Source organism: Desmodus rotundus, chromosome 13 (assembly GCF_022682495.2).
Source record: "Desmodus rotundus isolate HL8 chromosome 13, HLdesRot8A.1, whole genome shotgun sequence".
In the NCBI taxonomy this organism is placed as follows: Eukaryota; Metazoa; Chordata; class Mammalia; order Chiroptera; family Phyllostomidae; genus Desmodus; species Desmodus rotundus.
In genome coordinates, this window is record NC_071399.1 from 93,557,659 (window position 1) to 93,572,874 (window position 15,216).

Here is a 15,216-nt window from a genome sequence, read left to right on the forward strand (position 1 = left end):
CATATACCCCAAACCACTTGAAATGATACTAAGAGACACAGATTGGACATATCAAATAAAGAACAGAAGAAATAGCAAATAAAAATAAAAATAAAAATTTAATAAGACTAAAAAGCTAGCATTATAATAACACAAAAGTCTTCATCACTAGCAACACAGCAAGATGAAGCGTTTAACCGTGGTGTGTAGCACGGGGTTGCAGCCTCGTAACAGACAGCCCGGCCCCGGTTTCAATCAGATGGACACTAAGGGCAGACCGCTATTTTAACTGAGTGTTTGGATGTAACAAAAACAAATAAAAGATGCTGTTCCAACCCAGGGTTGCTCATGTTATTCTTGTTTTTGGAATGAACATGAGTCCTGGACACCCTCTGGGAGCGATCAGAGTGGCTGGGAAGCAGAGAGAGGGTGGGCGCAGAGCAGTGACTCTGGGGTGAAGATTGCAGAGGGAAAATGCTTAATGACTGAAAAAGTCCATTATAAATTGAGTTAAATAATAAATGACACCAACATTTTGAATTTGCAGATTTCACAACTATTCTAAAGATATTAGGGGAAAAGCTACCATAATCCCAATTTTATATACATTACATAAATATCAATATTGATTCTTAAAGAAGAAAACTAGCCAAAATATCTTAAAATAAAAATATTTCTGAAAAAACAGCTTTGTGCAGTGGCAGTATCATAGCCAATGAGGTTTATTTGAGGCATAATTATTGCTAATTGAAAAATATTTCTGAAATAAAGGAATGAATTTGGTAAACTGTGAGAAAGCATAAGAAATAACATATTTTAGGTTTAAATAAGTCTTTTGATCTTGTTCTTTACTACATATTTAATCATCGGCTGATAAAATTGAACTTTGAAGAATTATGCATATATCTCTGTGAAATGGTACTAGGAAAAATCAAACAATTAAGACACTTTTTCTCCCAGGAGATGGAAGATAATGGCATTTTTAGTGGCCTTGAGACTGGATGTGTGTCTCCTGATTGTGAGACACTTTCCGGAACAGATGACACAATGCTTCAAGTCCCTGAGGGCCGCTAATTATCTGAGTGCCCTTCGCTCTAACAGCAGCTTTAAGAAACACATTTTCACTATGATTATGGTAGTCATTAAATGCTGGAAAATTTGAAACAATACAAAATTAGAACCTTGCAAAAAATATTTTATGACTGGGCCACCAGATGGAGGTATGTGACTCTTCTTTGAAACATGGCTCGGTGACAATGTGAGACAAAAAAAGCAACTGCTGTCAGAAAACACGCCTTTTGGGTCTCCTTGAGTGCACTTCGAGTGAACCCAAGTGCTGGAGAAGCCGCGCACCGACTTCGTCAACTCTCTCAGTGCAAGTATCGTACAGGACGCTGGTGTCCCACGATTTAAATAGGTAGGAACTCTGAATTTATTGTGGGATTTAGACGCCTCACGGTTTACTAACGCAGGGTTCTACAGCATCTCGCCGTTCCATTTTGGTCTTTAAAAAACCCATGAAAGTCACCAAAGAGCAGTTCGAAGTCGTAATTTAACTTTAAATTTCCTTAATGCAAAACCGAGCACGAGGATGACGGAACCAGAAAATCAGGAGTAAGAAGTGAAAAAGATCAGTGTATTCTCACGAGAACCTTACTCATATACGAATTCTAAAATTTTAAGACAAACATAAAGAGATCAAAGATCACACTTTCAAAAATAATTCCAGGTTTATTTTTATGGGGAAATGTTTTCAAAGCAAAATAGTCCGGCAGAAAGAAAAAGCATAGAAAAAGTTTACTAGGGTAGCTTTTAGGAGCTATTCAACGGCCTTAGCCCGGGACAAGGCTGTACAGATTCATTGTGTTGGCTCGCCAATTATTTTTCAATTTACATGATTATACCACAAAACAAGTTTTAGTCTTTAAGATTATGTCAGCCAACTGATCTTCGGCACCCTAGGAGAATAAGAAGGACTGAAGCTGTCCCCGTCTCACCAGCTCATCTACAAGCAAGGAAGGCGAGGCCCACAGAGCTGAGCGACTGACTGGAAAGCCCGGTGTCCTCACGGCTCCAGTGCCGGCTCCAGAGCCCCGGACTGGAGCTCACTCTCTCCATCAAGAAGACACTAGGAGACGTCTGAACACATCCCTCTCCCGGCTCACCGTACTGCGAGGGTGAGCATCCTTACCAGCCTGGACCCATGTGTATTGTAACAAAGCTTAGCGACCACAAAATGGCATGCCGTGTGTTGTATTTGGTTCCTAGGGCTGCCGTGCCGCAGCACTACCAGCTGGGCGGCTTCCAACAACGTAAATTATTGTCTTGTCCTTCTGGAGCCCAGAAGTTTCCCATCGAGAGGTGTCGGAGAGATGTGCACTCTGAGAATCGGTGGAGTCCTCCCTTCTGCCTCCCTGGCTGCTGCAGGCGGCCGTCAGTCCTTGGTGTTTCTGGGCTGGCAGCTGCGTAATTCCAGCCTCTGCTTCCGACTTCCTTCGTGGCGCTCCCTTTTCTCTGGGTCTCCGTGTCCTCACACGGCCACGTTCCCATAAGGACTCTACCCCAGAAGGTCCCCCCTTAACTGAACACATTGGCGATGATCCTATTGCCAAACAGGGTCACATTCTGAGATCGGGGGTTAGGGCTTCAACACATCTTTTGGGGGAGACAATTCAACCCACAGTATGTACTTTTTGCCGTAAACACGATGATCATTTTTGACAAGTAGTGATATCGCTGACGTCATACACTAGAACTACCATCGACAGTTAGTAGTAGTGTGTTCGCCACATTGTTGTTAGCGAAAGATCAGCTGAGCTTCACAGGGACTCACCCTCAGACGGGAAGGCACGACAGCACAGAATTATCACTGGAAGTAACCAAGAACAGAACCGACTGATTCGTTTTTATGAAAGCAACATAATAAAGGACCCTTCTTTAACAGTCACCTGAGTGGGTAAGGGTCATTCAATTTTTTCAAGCCATTCCCATGTTAAATTTAAATTGCTACAGTAATAGGCAATGGTCAGGGGTTCTGTATTTTACTGAAAAATAATAAACTAAGGAGAATTAAAGCGTGGCAGGCCTAGGTTAGCAGTAATTTCTCCCGTGAATGAGTTCACATTTGCAGCGCTACTAAGAAATGTGTGGGGTTGCGTTTTGCAGCTCTTTAAAAAAAATCAGATTGGTTATCAGTTATGTTTAAGACAGAAGAAATGGACCACATGGCCAACGAAGGACCTTCCTTCCTTAACCAGGTGTCTCGGGAGAATGTTTTGTAGGAAGTTGTGCCGTGGGAGTCGGCAGTTTTCCCTGTAATGTAGTTCAGGCCCTGGCACGGTGTGCAGAACCTTGCTCGCTCGGCAGGGCGGCTCCCGGAGGAGCCGAGGGCACACCTGGGGGCCATGGCAGCACATCTCTCTGTGGGCAGCTTTCTCCGGATTTGCTGGGACAACAGGAAAGCAGTATTCGGATCACTGAACTAATGATCAAGGAAAACAGCAACCACCAGCGAGAAACCTCTGCCGCTGGGGGCTCCCGCTGCCTTTCAAGAGAACTGTCAGGTTGCTTTGGAGCAGAAGGGGTTCTGCGACCGGGAAAGAAAGGGCCCCAGGGAAGCAGCTGTGACATTTTCCGCACCGTTATCTCGGGTCTCCACAGGCCCCACTACCTGGGACGCCGGGCTTTCTTCACCGAGTGGTTCCCTGCACTCAGCTGTCAGGGCCTCTTCCTCTCCTTCCCACTCTGGTCTGCTGAGCGCGCCTTGGAAGCCCATGAATTAGGCCTTTTATTCTTTGCTTTGCTCAGAGAGTCCCTTAAGGGATGCAGCTTGCTGTGTTCTTCTCCTTTTAACAACAGGGGGAAAGGCGAGGGGCCGTTCCAGGTCAAGGCCCCTCTGTAAAAACTGCCGTTTTGTGACCTGTGGCTCTCCGTGAGCACACTTTCTAAGCATACAAAAACAAACAAAATAAAATACATGAATGTCGCCTTGTTAAAGCAAGTTTTCAGAATCTCACTCTTGAGACACCAAGAATATGAAACAATTTATCCCCCCTCACCCCCACCTGGGACAGAAAGTGTAACTAAAAGGCCCCGGCAGCAAATCTTTCAGCTGTAAGTGGGGCCTGGAGCCACTCGCAGATGGATGCTGCCACCTGCCAGAGACTGGTGGGCCTGCTGAGTGTGACGAAGACTCGGGCGCAGTACAACTCGATAAATTACCCCTGAAATGACCTCGGGCAGGCCCACGCTATTCGCATTTGCTCCTGCGGCGGCGACAGGCAGCACCAACCCGCACACGACTTCTAATTCTTCTGCAGGGACCCTAACTGAGCCCTTTTGTGGCCACTCCGCCGGTCGGCGTGAGTCCCCCTCAGCCCCAGAGCTGAGGGTGCTGGGGGGCCCTCATAAAGATAAAGTGGAAAACGTTCACTTAAAGAAGTAACCATCATTTTTAATGATTTTTTGAAACGTCATAATCTTTTTTTAGCTCAGCATCCTATTAACTTAAGCATCCCACTTGGGAACCCAGTCTATGGAATGAAACGTGTCCCGTGTTGAGATTAAACACGTTTCATGTCGAGAGGGACCCACGATGGCTGTGGAGTAGGTGGAAGCTACACTCACCTCCTCCAGCCCCAAACCAGAGGCACAACCCAGTCACAGAGCAGCCCGTCTGAACGGCCGGCGGCCAGAAGTGCAAACCAGGCCACCTTCCACACCGCAGGCAAGAATAAACTCGGAGTGGATTAAAGACCTAAATGTAAGACTCAAAACCATAAAAATCCTAGAAGAAAACATAGGCAGCAAAAGCTCGGACATTTTTCCTAGCAATATTTTTCCTGACCTTACCTCCTCGGGGGAGGGAAGTGAAAAGTGAACAAATGGGACTGCATCAAACTAAAATGTTTTTACACAGCAAAGGAAACCATCACTGACTGGGGGAACATATTCCCAAAGACACATCAGATGAGGGGTTAATAGCCCAATTTGTCAAGATCTCAGACAAGTTAACACCAGAAACAAACAGATGTGGGCAGAGGATCTGAATAGACATTTCTCCAAAAAGGACATACAGATGGCCCATAGACACATGCAAAGTTACTCCACATCACTAATGAGACACCCCTCACACCTGTCAGAATGGCCGTCTTCCATAAATCCACAAACCACAGGTGCAGGCGAGCACGTGGGAGGGGGACCCTCGTGCACTGCTGGTGGGAACTCGGACCGGGGCAGCCACTGTGGAAAGCCGTGCTGTGGTCGCTCAGAAAACTAACAATGGAATTTCCTCCGGCCCAGGGCTTCCACTACGGGGGGGAAGGTTAGCCAGCCTGGTAAACGAGGACTTTGAGGTGCAGGAATGTGAGAGGCCACTGCAAACAGTGAGGGAGTCTGCGAAAGCTGTTGAGGAAACCCAACACGCCAGGGAAGGTGCTGTCGCAGGGACGAGAGGAGCGAGGAAAAGCACGCTGGAGAGAAGACAAGGCCCGGGCTGCGTCCCTGCTCTATCACGGGAGGCGCTGGGCAAGGCAAACAAGTTCTCTTTCAAAGGAAGTGGCCGAGCTAAACTATTTCTAAGGTCCCTTTGAAGTGGAACACGATATTCCCAGCCACCTCTCGGCTTCACAAAGTGACTGTCACCTTTTTATTAGGGGATATGGGAAGATCTCTTTGTCTCCTCCTCTATACAAATAACTGCCAGGAAGATTATCCAAACTGAAGGGAATTCACAGCAAAACCAATTATTTCTGACATTAGTTTCTCCTTTAACTCCTCTATTCATATCAGAATCATCTCAATTCACTTTTGACTTATCTTATAGATATATTTTTACAATTAATATACATTATTTATTTCCACCTAAAATATAAGTGGATGGAGCTCAACTAAGAGTGTGCAAACTAACATATTACACCCTTTCCGTTCTGGAAACGCAGCCCAGATAAGGAGTGAGCCCACCGCAGGGAGCCTGCCAGGCGGGCACCTGCCCAGGGCCTCAGGCTGGCCGAGAGCGGGCGGGATCGAGAGCGCGGTGAGTCTGGAGAAGGCAGACGTGACCCGCAGAGTTCCTTCAGTCTGTCATAAGCTCCCAGAGCACAAAAGCATCCAAAGGTTAGTAGAAGGAACATGACTGAGGAAGATGGAATGACTTGACATCACAATTAATTGTGAATTATCTTTCTGTGCACCACCTTGGATCAAAATATTTAAATTTAGAGAGAGAGAGAGACATAAAAATAAAATGTTTTCAAGCCCAGCCATGTATAGAAAACAAGGCTTCTAAACTTGACCTTCTCCCTCTGAAAGGGGGGGAGTCCTTGCTTTCACAGAAAAGTGAAGGTTAAGCCCCTCTTTGCCTCCGAGACAGGAGGGTAACATATTCCTACCAATGAACAGTGGGCTGGTTCTACAGGGGGTGGGGGAGGGAGTTGGAAGTCACATCCTGAGGGCCGTTCTCTGTGATTCTGGGGGCAGAATTTGCGGATTTCTTAAACCCTCAGAGCAGACCCTCCCAGCTTCCTACCAGGTCGTGGCACCCGAAAGCCCAAGGGCCCCACGGCCACGGCCTACAATGAAAATATTAAAGAAGAATTTCTTTTGTGTGTAGCCTTTATTTGGGGGCCCAGAACCTCTTTTTAAATAAAAAAACTCCTATGACAGATAGTGTAAGACGGTATCATTCACTAACATCTTTTTAGGGATTCAATACATTTCGTATGAATTTCAGAAGAAGAAAGGGACCAGGACAAGCGTATTTTGACGTGGAAAGGAATAAGTCGGAGTGTGGCTTCTTTGGAACCGGCCCCTGTTTATCTCAAGGTGAACATATGTCTCGCACTGTTTTCAAAGCGTGGAATTGTATTACAATGTTAAATACGTTATGTAGCATGCATTACAGTTACACGTCCTCTCATGTGCCTTTCCCACATCAGAAGCACGAAAACCACACCTTGGGAAGTCACCTGCCCCGGCTCCTGGCTCAGCCACTGGCACGTAGAACACACGCAATAATTAATTGCCTATTAAAAGTACGTAATTACATTTATTTCACAACCACATTTTAAAAAATAATCGGAACTTATTTTTTTTAAAAGGAGACATTAAGCAATTGGAGTAAACCATTTCAGTCTTTCTGGGATCCGTGCTCGAGCCTACACACCAGCGTGTGGACGGCAGCGTGAGGCCCTGTCCATCCTACGTAACCTTTGTCTCTGAGCAGAGAGGCGCCCGAACCGCAGCTCTGAGTAACGCTTAGCGGGAAGAGGGCGCCTGCCTCCCCTAACCCCGCTCCGTTGGCCCTGCTCCCCTGCCATCCATCGCTCTTTAGAACTGAGTCGGCACGGAGATCACAGACACGTCCTCGAGGCCGCTTTCGGTACAGGAAGTCCCGTTTCATGCTGATCACACGCTGCCCTGGGCCATGCAGTTAAGCAGTGAGAAGGCCCAGTGAGGTCCTAACTAGCAGTCATAGACTGTATGAAATGAAATTAAAAACAAAGCATAATTTCTTAACTAAATAACAGGCATTACCTGGTAATTCTACCACAAAGGCCTGTTAGAATACTTCCCAAAGCAGTTTCTCTTAGGAGGCCACAGGGACCAACGCACCCTGGGGCGTGAAGTCCCATGACACCACTGTGAGGACTGGGACGATCAGGGTAGGACGTGAAGAGCCGACGAGGAGCCCCTTGTCCCATGTCAGCCGTTTGAGGGGAACAAAGACTTCCATCCACGGATTTTCTGCTGGAATTGCTTGAACTCTTGCTTTTCACCGTGAGAGAAATTTCCAAAGGAACCGGAACCTTGCAGGGTGAGAGGGCCATGGCTCGGGGCAGTCCTGGCATTTTTTACAAACACGGCTTCTTGGCGTTTTGTAGGATTGAGGGGAGCAGGACGCGGGACAATGAGACGTACTCTGAAATCCCTGCGCTGGAACACGGCCCAGAACTTGCTAGTTCGAACGTTCATCCGGTCACTTAATTGAGAAGATTTTCGCAAGCCTGACAGGCTCTTGAAGGGACCTCTCTGTTCGGCACGACGACTACGAGCTGACATGGAGACAGACCCCTCCTATTACCGTCGGAGAGAAACACAACGGGACAGGAATGCCACAAATAACCGCGGCCACAACGCAGGGTGCATCTAGTAACGAACCGGTGGGTCAGGAAGAGGCCTATGTGACATGTGCCTATTGAACAGGGACGGTCCTCAAGGTAGAAAACAGGTGTGTGAAAAGGTCAGGTGTAGATACGGGGCTGTTCACCGGAAGTAAACACTAAGAACAGAACGGCTAAAAAGGCACAGATATTCCACTCGAAATGCAAGCACACTTACACCCACCACTGGGAGAACCAGGGAGGCGCACGTGCCGGGTCCTTACCCCTATTGTTCCGAAGCTCTCGGGCTTCCTTCGCATCTTTTTCTTGCACAGGTGTGTCCATAGCCACTTGACCAGGTACCAGAGGGACTTGGGGCTCGGGATGACGTTGAAGGGCGTGGGCAGGGTGCCACCTTCTTCAAAGTAGCTCATCCAGAGCTTTGTTCGAGCAAACTTCCACTCGATGTCCGCGTGGTCCTGCGGGGAAGAGCAGGGCAGCTGCTGACAGGCCTCACCTCGGGACTCCCCGCTGACCCCTGCCCGAGAGAGGCCTCTGAACGCCCTGGACAATGGCTTCCTCCGGCGAGGAGCCACGTTCCCTTGTCACTGTCACCTCCTCTCCTCCACATCTAAACAGTCATCTGAAATCAAGTCTAGGGGTAAAGAGGCCCTGGTGACAGGCCGTGCCTGGTGGAGGCAGCTTTCTGCCCTGCGCTGTGGGGCTGCACTAGCTCAGCTTCATTAGACTCTGGCCTCCAACTAGCCCTGAGCCACCCGTCTCCCCCTCCTCCTTGGGTGTCACCTTCATGGGTGCTCACGGCTTAGTCTCCCGCTGTTCCCAGGAAAAGCCCAACTTGCTGCACTTCCCTGGGAATCACCGTTGTCCCCCTGCAGGCAACAGGTGTCAACTCAGAGAGAAGCTCCCCTGACAGAGGCAGAGTAGGGGCTCGGACACGACACTGAAACTTGGCATCGCCCTGGCCTGACGGCACCAGATTGGGGTCTGGCTGGTGGTCCCGCACAAGCCGGAGGTTACATCGGTCCCCTCTGTTTATCTCCTGGGAAAACTCTGGGACACGTGTGTCAGTCAGTGAGCGAGCGGCCGGTACCCTCTTACATTAGCCATGAGCTGATGTAAGCAGAAAATCTGGGAAGAGGGAAGTGCCAGCAACTGGGCGCACAGACACAGTGAAAGAAGTCGGAGGACTTCACTGCAACCCGTGCGATGATTAACAGAACTCAGGTTTTAGAGAAGGATAATGTTAGACTGCACATCATTCTCATATTCCTCGACTGCGGCACGCCAGGGAAGGCGTAGGCTGTGTATGCATTTCTCCTATGGACGACAGAGAGCTGAGTCCCGGCACTGGGCACGCTGTGCATTCAGCAGGGATCACCATATCCTGGCCTGCACTGCTGCTTGGAACGTGTCCAGTCGGAGGGACTGATGGACAGGTGGAAGCACAGGGGCTAATTTCCCTCCCACCTTCCCTCCTGTTCCTCTCCTCCAGCTCCCGCTCCTTCTCTTTCTTTCTAAACAAGTGTGCAGGCCCTGGCCAGGTAGCTCAGGTAGTTAGAACGTCATCCCAGTATGCCAAGGCTTGGGGTTCAATTCCTGGTCCAGGCACGTACAAGACTCAACCAGTGAGTGCATGAATGAGTGGAACGACAAATCGATGTTTCTGTCTCTCTCCTCCTCCCCCTTTGGAAAGCCAACACTTGAAAGTATATATTGTTTGCTGCAGTCAAGGAGAAGGGGACTTGAGGTGATAAAAGGCAGTCACCTAGGTAAAGTAGTGGCCTATGAGTAGCTTCTGCTCCTCCTGGTTCTCAGGTGGTCACAGATCAAGAGTTACCTTGATCTCATTATGTTCTTTTACTGTAACTCAAAGCAGACGCTCCCTTCATCCCTTGTTTGGGGTCCTGAGAGCCTGAACGTCTACCGTGGTTAGAAACGCAGGGAGTGGAAAGTTCTGGGCTGGTGGTGACTAAACCCCCTTCTGCTGACCACCTCCTACCTGACCCCTCCACTCAGGTGTCAGCTCTGGGAGGAAGCTGCCCCAATACCGTCAGCCTCAGCGGGCCCCTCCCTCTCCCTCACACGGCTGGTCCTCTTCCGTGCCTTCACCGCTCTCTCTCCTTTCTCAATATCAACAGCATTTACTTATTTCACCCCTACTACGTTACGTTTTTCTTGAGGGCAGCGGCTGCGTTGTTCCGTGTGTCTCCAAACCCAAGCATCTGTCTGTCCGGCGTATATTAGGTGCACAGTAAATGTTTCACCAAAGAACAAATGAGCGAGAAGCAGGCTTTCGATGTGGCCGGCATGTGACTTTGCCCTTTAACTACGAAACTTCCCTCATTTTTGGTGCCCTACCCTAAAGCGCTCAGTTAGGACTAGCAGGACAGAGGAGGAAGGCTTCAGGGTAAATTCCGATATTCTGGGACCGGTGGGCACGTCAGCGCCCCAAGGAGGCATCTGGTGCAGGTGCCAGGAGGGCCCCGGCTCAGCCTGGGGTGCTGCCTCCTCCCCAGTAGTTTCGGCGTTTGGGATAAACGAGAGATTTGAAGCTCCTCTCGTCTCTGTAAGACGTAACCTGTGGAGACTCACTCCACAAAGCAGCGAAAAGAAAACCGCATACTGTTCTTGAAGCGCGTTCTCCTGATGGACTTGGTACATTTAATGTTTTATAGAATCCAAATCGTGTGTACAGTGTCTCTGCCTCTAGCTCTATTGTTAGAGGCTCCCTAGTGTCTTCAAGGGGGGTCTGGACGATGGAATCCACTTGTGGAAATGTGTCAACAAGAGGAATACAGAAGTTCAGAAGCAAATACTTCTGAGGGACTATGTAAAAACTTTCAGATCTGTAAGATGCTTAAATGAAGCTCCATGAACTTAGCTATTCACATGCAAATCCTAGGACCCAGACAGACCCAAGTGGGGCTGTGCTAGACTGTGAGCCAGTAAATAAAATCATTTTCCTTCTATTTACACAATGTATCATTTGTGACAGGTTTAAGTAAAATTCAAACGTTGCATCTCAAACTAACAATGACCACACTCCAGAGTTTCAGCAGTAGATTCCAAGATGCAATATAATCGTAGTTATTTGTGGAGAAAATGAGCAGCCTATAGTTACCCTTCGGAAATGACGCTTGTCTAAGGTATAAATATTAAAGACTTAAAGACAGATTCCATTCTAGTGTGATTCACTTTAGCACTATTGTGACTGGCTGTGGACACCCCCCCAGCAGGTAAGGTCACGGGGAAAGAGGGTTTGTCTTCCTGGTGTTGCTGTAGTTCTAGTTCCTAGAGCAGAACCAGGCTGCAGAGTAAGTACTCCGTAAGAATGTGTGGAATGAATGAATAAATAATTAAACTAAGTGTTTGGATTCCAGACTTTCAAATAAACACATATAGTGTCGTATATTCTGCTACCAAATTCAGGGTTATGCCTACGTTGCGTTTGCCAGGCTTTATTTAAGCAGCTGAAAATCCGCTGACTTTTCCCCTCGAACTCCCCTGGGGACTGACTGCCCTTTGTATCTTGCCGGGCTGGCCTGAGTGTGCTTCCGTCCGGGCTGCAGGAGCGAGGGGCACATACGGTGCAAAGTCCAGAGGGCACCGCAGCGGCGTGAGGTGCCGTTCCTGATTCATGCCTCACCCGCTGCCTGCACTGCCTGGCAAGATCAACTCAGCATATTTTATAATCATGTGTGATGGGATACCACTAAATCAGCATGTAGCTAAATAGAGGGTGACACCTGCCTAGAAACTTCAAAGCCACCACTTGTACTGCACTTCTGTCTTATCAATGGCCAAGGGCAAACCTTATTTCCCACAACGATAGGATGGCGTACACAGCCAGGAGCACGGCCTTCTGGGGAGAACACGGGATTAGAATGAAAGCATTGGACTCACGGCAATAAGCTGGTAAGAGTTGTTCATCATGGCTATTAGCATGTTGAGCAGGACAACCAGAGAGATGACATTGTAGGTCCCGAACATGGTGGCGCCCACGAACTCCGTGAACTCGTGCTGGGCCTTCACGTTGGTCACGTACAAGTTGATGAGCCCGAATATCGACCAAAACAGGGACTGCAGTGTCTCAAACAGCCTGGAACAAAGACACATGACACCCACAGCTCCGCCAACACAGCCCCTGCACAGTCAGATACGAAAGCAGGACCGGACACTGTTCCGTATGCTTGATTCACTTAGAGGCACAGGTCCTGTGCCGGGTGCCTCCCCGGAAGACGTGAAAACGTTTATTCACGAAGATTTATGCAGCCCTGTGTTCACGGCAGCGTGATCCACGGCGGCCCTTCCGTGGACAACTGGACAAAGACGCTGTGGTGCATACACACTGTGAACCACTCGGCCAGAGAAAGAAGAAACACTGCCATTTGCGACAACACGGACGGACCTTGAGAACATACGTTACGCGAAATGAGTCAGAAAACGTCAAGAACCACGTGACTTCACTCACAGTGGGACACACAGCTGAAAGCAACAGGTGAACAAACACAAGCAAACAAAATAAAGCTCACAGACACAGGCCACACAGTGTGGCGGTGACCAGAGGGACGGGGGTGGGGGGGACAGTAAAGGGTAAAGGGGTCAAATACACGGTGACAGAGAATGATCTGATGGTGGGCGGCGGGCACACGGTGCAACATACAGATCACATGTCATAGAAATGTACGCGTGAAACCTACGTGATCTTATCCACCGATGTCACCCCTACAAACTTAATAATAAAAAATGGTATATATAGCTCTCCCTGTGTGAGATCATTTTAAAAGAATGATCTAAACTTTCATTTTACTAAAACTTCAAATAAATGTACTGGGTTTGTTTTCTTTTTAACGAAGGAGCCTTACATTCCAAGGCCTGCTGATTCTGTGTTCTGCATTAAACATAACTCTCTTTGCGACCACTGGTCACGGATCCTTCAAATTCCTCATGTATTACACGCTAAATCCTGCACAATGTTACCGGCAGAAATGTTTGCTTTACTCACGTTGAAAACGCATTATTCTGCTTTTCACACCGTATGCCTTTGCAGCTCAACCCTTTCGTTTCTTCGTAATAGAAGTACAGCTGATTCAGGCCGTTCGCAAAGGCCAGCAGCACGAGGCAGTATATGAACAGGAACTTCAGAATGTCCAGGAGCATCCTCCCCAGCGAGATCTGCAGGGGCCCCAGGTGAGAGTTCGCGGTGAACAGGGAGATGAGGCGCAGGGAGCTGAAGATGTTTGCGATCGCAAATAACGCTTCGGCCACCAGAGTGGGGTGCCACATGTCCCAGGAGTCTCGGGGGTTGAGGGCGCTGTACTGGAGAAGATAAAGGCATAGAGGGAAAATGAAACAAACCCGTCCCATGCGTAGGTCAAGTTCAGGCCAGGGTGCTTTTTCAGGCAGGTCTAGCACAACGACCTCTAGTCAGGGAGATGACGCCCTTCGTGAAAGTGGCAGCAAGGCGAAAATAACAGTTTCTTAAAGGCGTTCATAATTTATGAACTTCAGTTAAAGTGCCTTCCTGATCTGCCCTTGTCATCTGTAGTATTTGTTAACATGCGAATAACATCTGTTCTTGCCCCCTCCGACGGAATTTCAAGAGAAGGAAAGAAAATGGGGAGAAAATGCAGACAACTGGAATTGAACAACAATAAAATAATTTTTTTAAAAAAAGGAAAGAAAAGCATGACACGGGGGGGGGAATCTGCTTTTCTATTGGGAAAATACAGCACTATCATTAGAACAAAGAACGTTACATTATAAACAAAAGGCGCTACATTTTGATCACCATAACCGATGGCTTTACTTACCGTACTTAACACACTCGCCTAGTCCAGAGGCGTGCATGTGCGAGACAAGTCACGTGTAAATGAGTGGAAGTAGCGGCCTGTCGCCTCGGAAATAGTCGCAAGCAATGCGGGCGCTAGGGGTTCGAGCCCTGTGTCCGTTGTACCCTACACGTAGATGGAGCTTCGCATGGAAACCGTCCACGCTAACCATTCATTTTTTATGTTTAAAGTGTAATGTGATATTTATCTGAACATTCCTTAATTATATAAAATGTGATTTGAGAAAACTATTTGCTATGTTAACATTTGACCAGCAATTATTTTAAGAGTTAAAAAAGTCAGCTTTGAATTATCTTCATATTGAGCTATATTCAGAACACAATAAAATTGATTCTTTGTAAAAAAAATTTATACCTTGTAGTATTGAAGTAAACTTGTTTCTTTTTTAAAAAAAGGTAGAATATGTTCTTTGAAATATTGCATTATAAAAATCCATAATTATATCTGTATGAGGAATGAACTGGAAATTGAATTCTCTTCTTCAGACACACCAGTAAAAACATACCCGATGATTGCATCGTTTTTCCTGTCAGAACAAACGTTTCACTTCCGTCTGAGTCCCTCAGAGTACAGCCTTTCTCTTTGTATTACATTGTATACCAAAGACCTTTGCAGCTGTTAATTCCTTTGAAACTAATTGATAGTAATTTTTAACCTCCCTGGAAAAAAATACGGCACAAGCGCCTGATTTCACTCAATGAGCAGACTCTTGCCTGAGTGACAATTCAAAGTGACCACATGTGCCACAGCGGTGGCACCAGCCTGGCTCCCCATGAAGTGCACGAGGCTCCCTTCCCTCCACAGCCTCGCCAGCACTTGTTTGTAGATTTACTGAAGAGAGCAGTTCCCTCAAAAAACTGAAAATGGAACGGCCTTATGACTCAGCAATTCCACTTCTGGGAATTTATCCAAAGAACCCTGAGATACTGATTCAAACGAACACACGCTCCCTGTGTTCATCGCAGAGTTATCTGTAATAGTCAAGCTTTGGAAGGAGCCCAGGTGCCCATCAGTGGAGGAGGGGATAAGAACCACTGTGGTCCATTCACACGACAGAATACTACTTGGCTGTAAAAAAGGAAGAAATCTCACCTTTTGTGACAGCACGGATGGGCCTAGAGGGTATGAGCCAGTCAGAGAAAGACAGATACCATACGATTTGACTTATATGTGGAATCTAATGAACCAAATAAACTAACAGACAAAATAGAGACAGACTCATAAATACAGAGAACAGCTGTCAGAGGGGAGGGGGGTTGGGAGGC

At 47.6% G+C, this 15,216-nt stretch overlaps 1 protein-coding gene and 1 pseudogene across 1 annotated transcript in view; one reads left to right on the forward strand and one right to left on the reverse strand.

Moving 5' to 3' along the window:
* The window catches only part of TRPC4 (transient receptor potential cation channel subfamily C member 4), a 98,636-nt gene that overhangs the window by 3,278 nt on the left and 80,142 nt on the right, over positions 1-15,216 (reverse strand). The window contains exons 6-8 of the mRNA XM_024566758.3: positions 13,105-13,418; positions 12,003-12,198; positions 8,363-8,557 (exon numbers count right to left, since the gene is read on the reverse strand). Of these exons, the coding sequence (XP_024422526.2) occupies positions 8,363-8,557; positions 12,003-12,198; positions 13,105-13,418 (705 nt within the window). The remainder of the gene's footprint in view (positions 1-8,362; positions 8,558-12,002; positions 12,199-13,104; positions 13,419-15,216) is intronic.
* Positions 666-748, forward strand: LOC112313955 (U4 spliceosomal RNA; annotated as a pseudogene).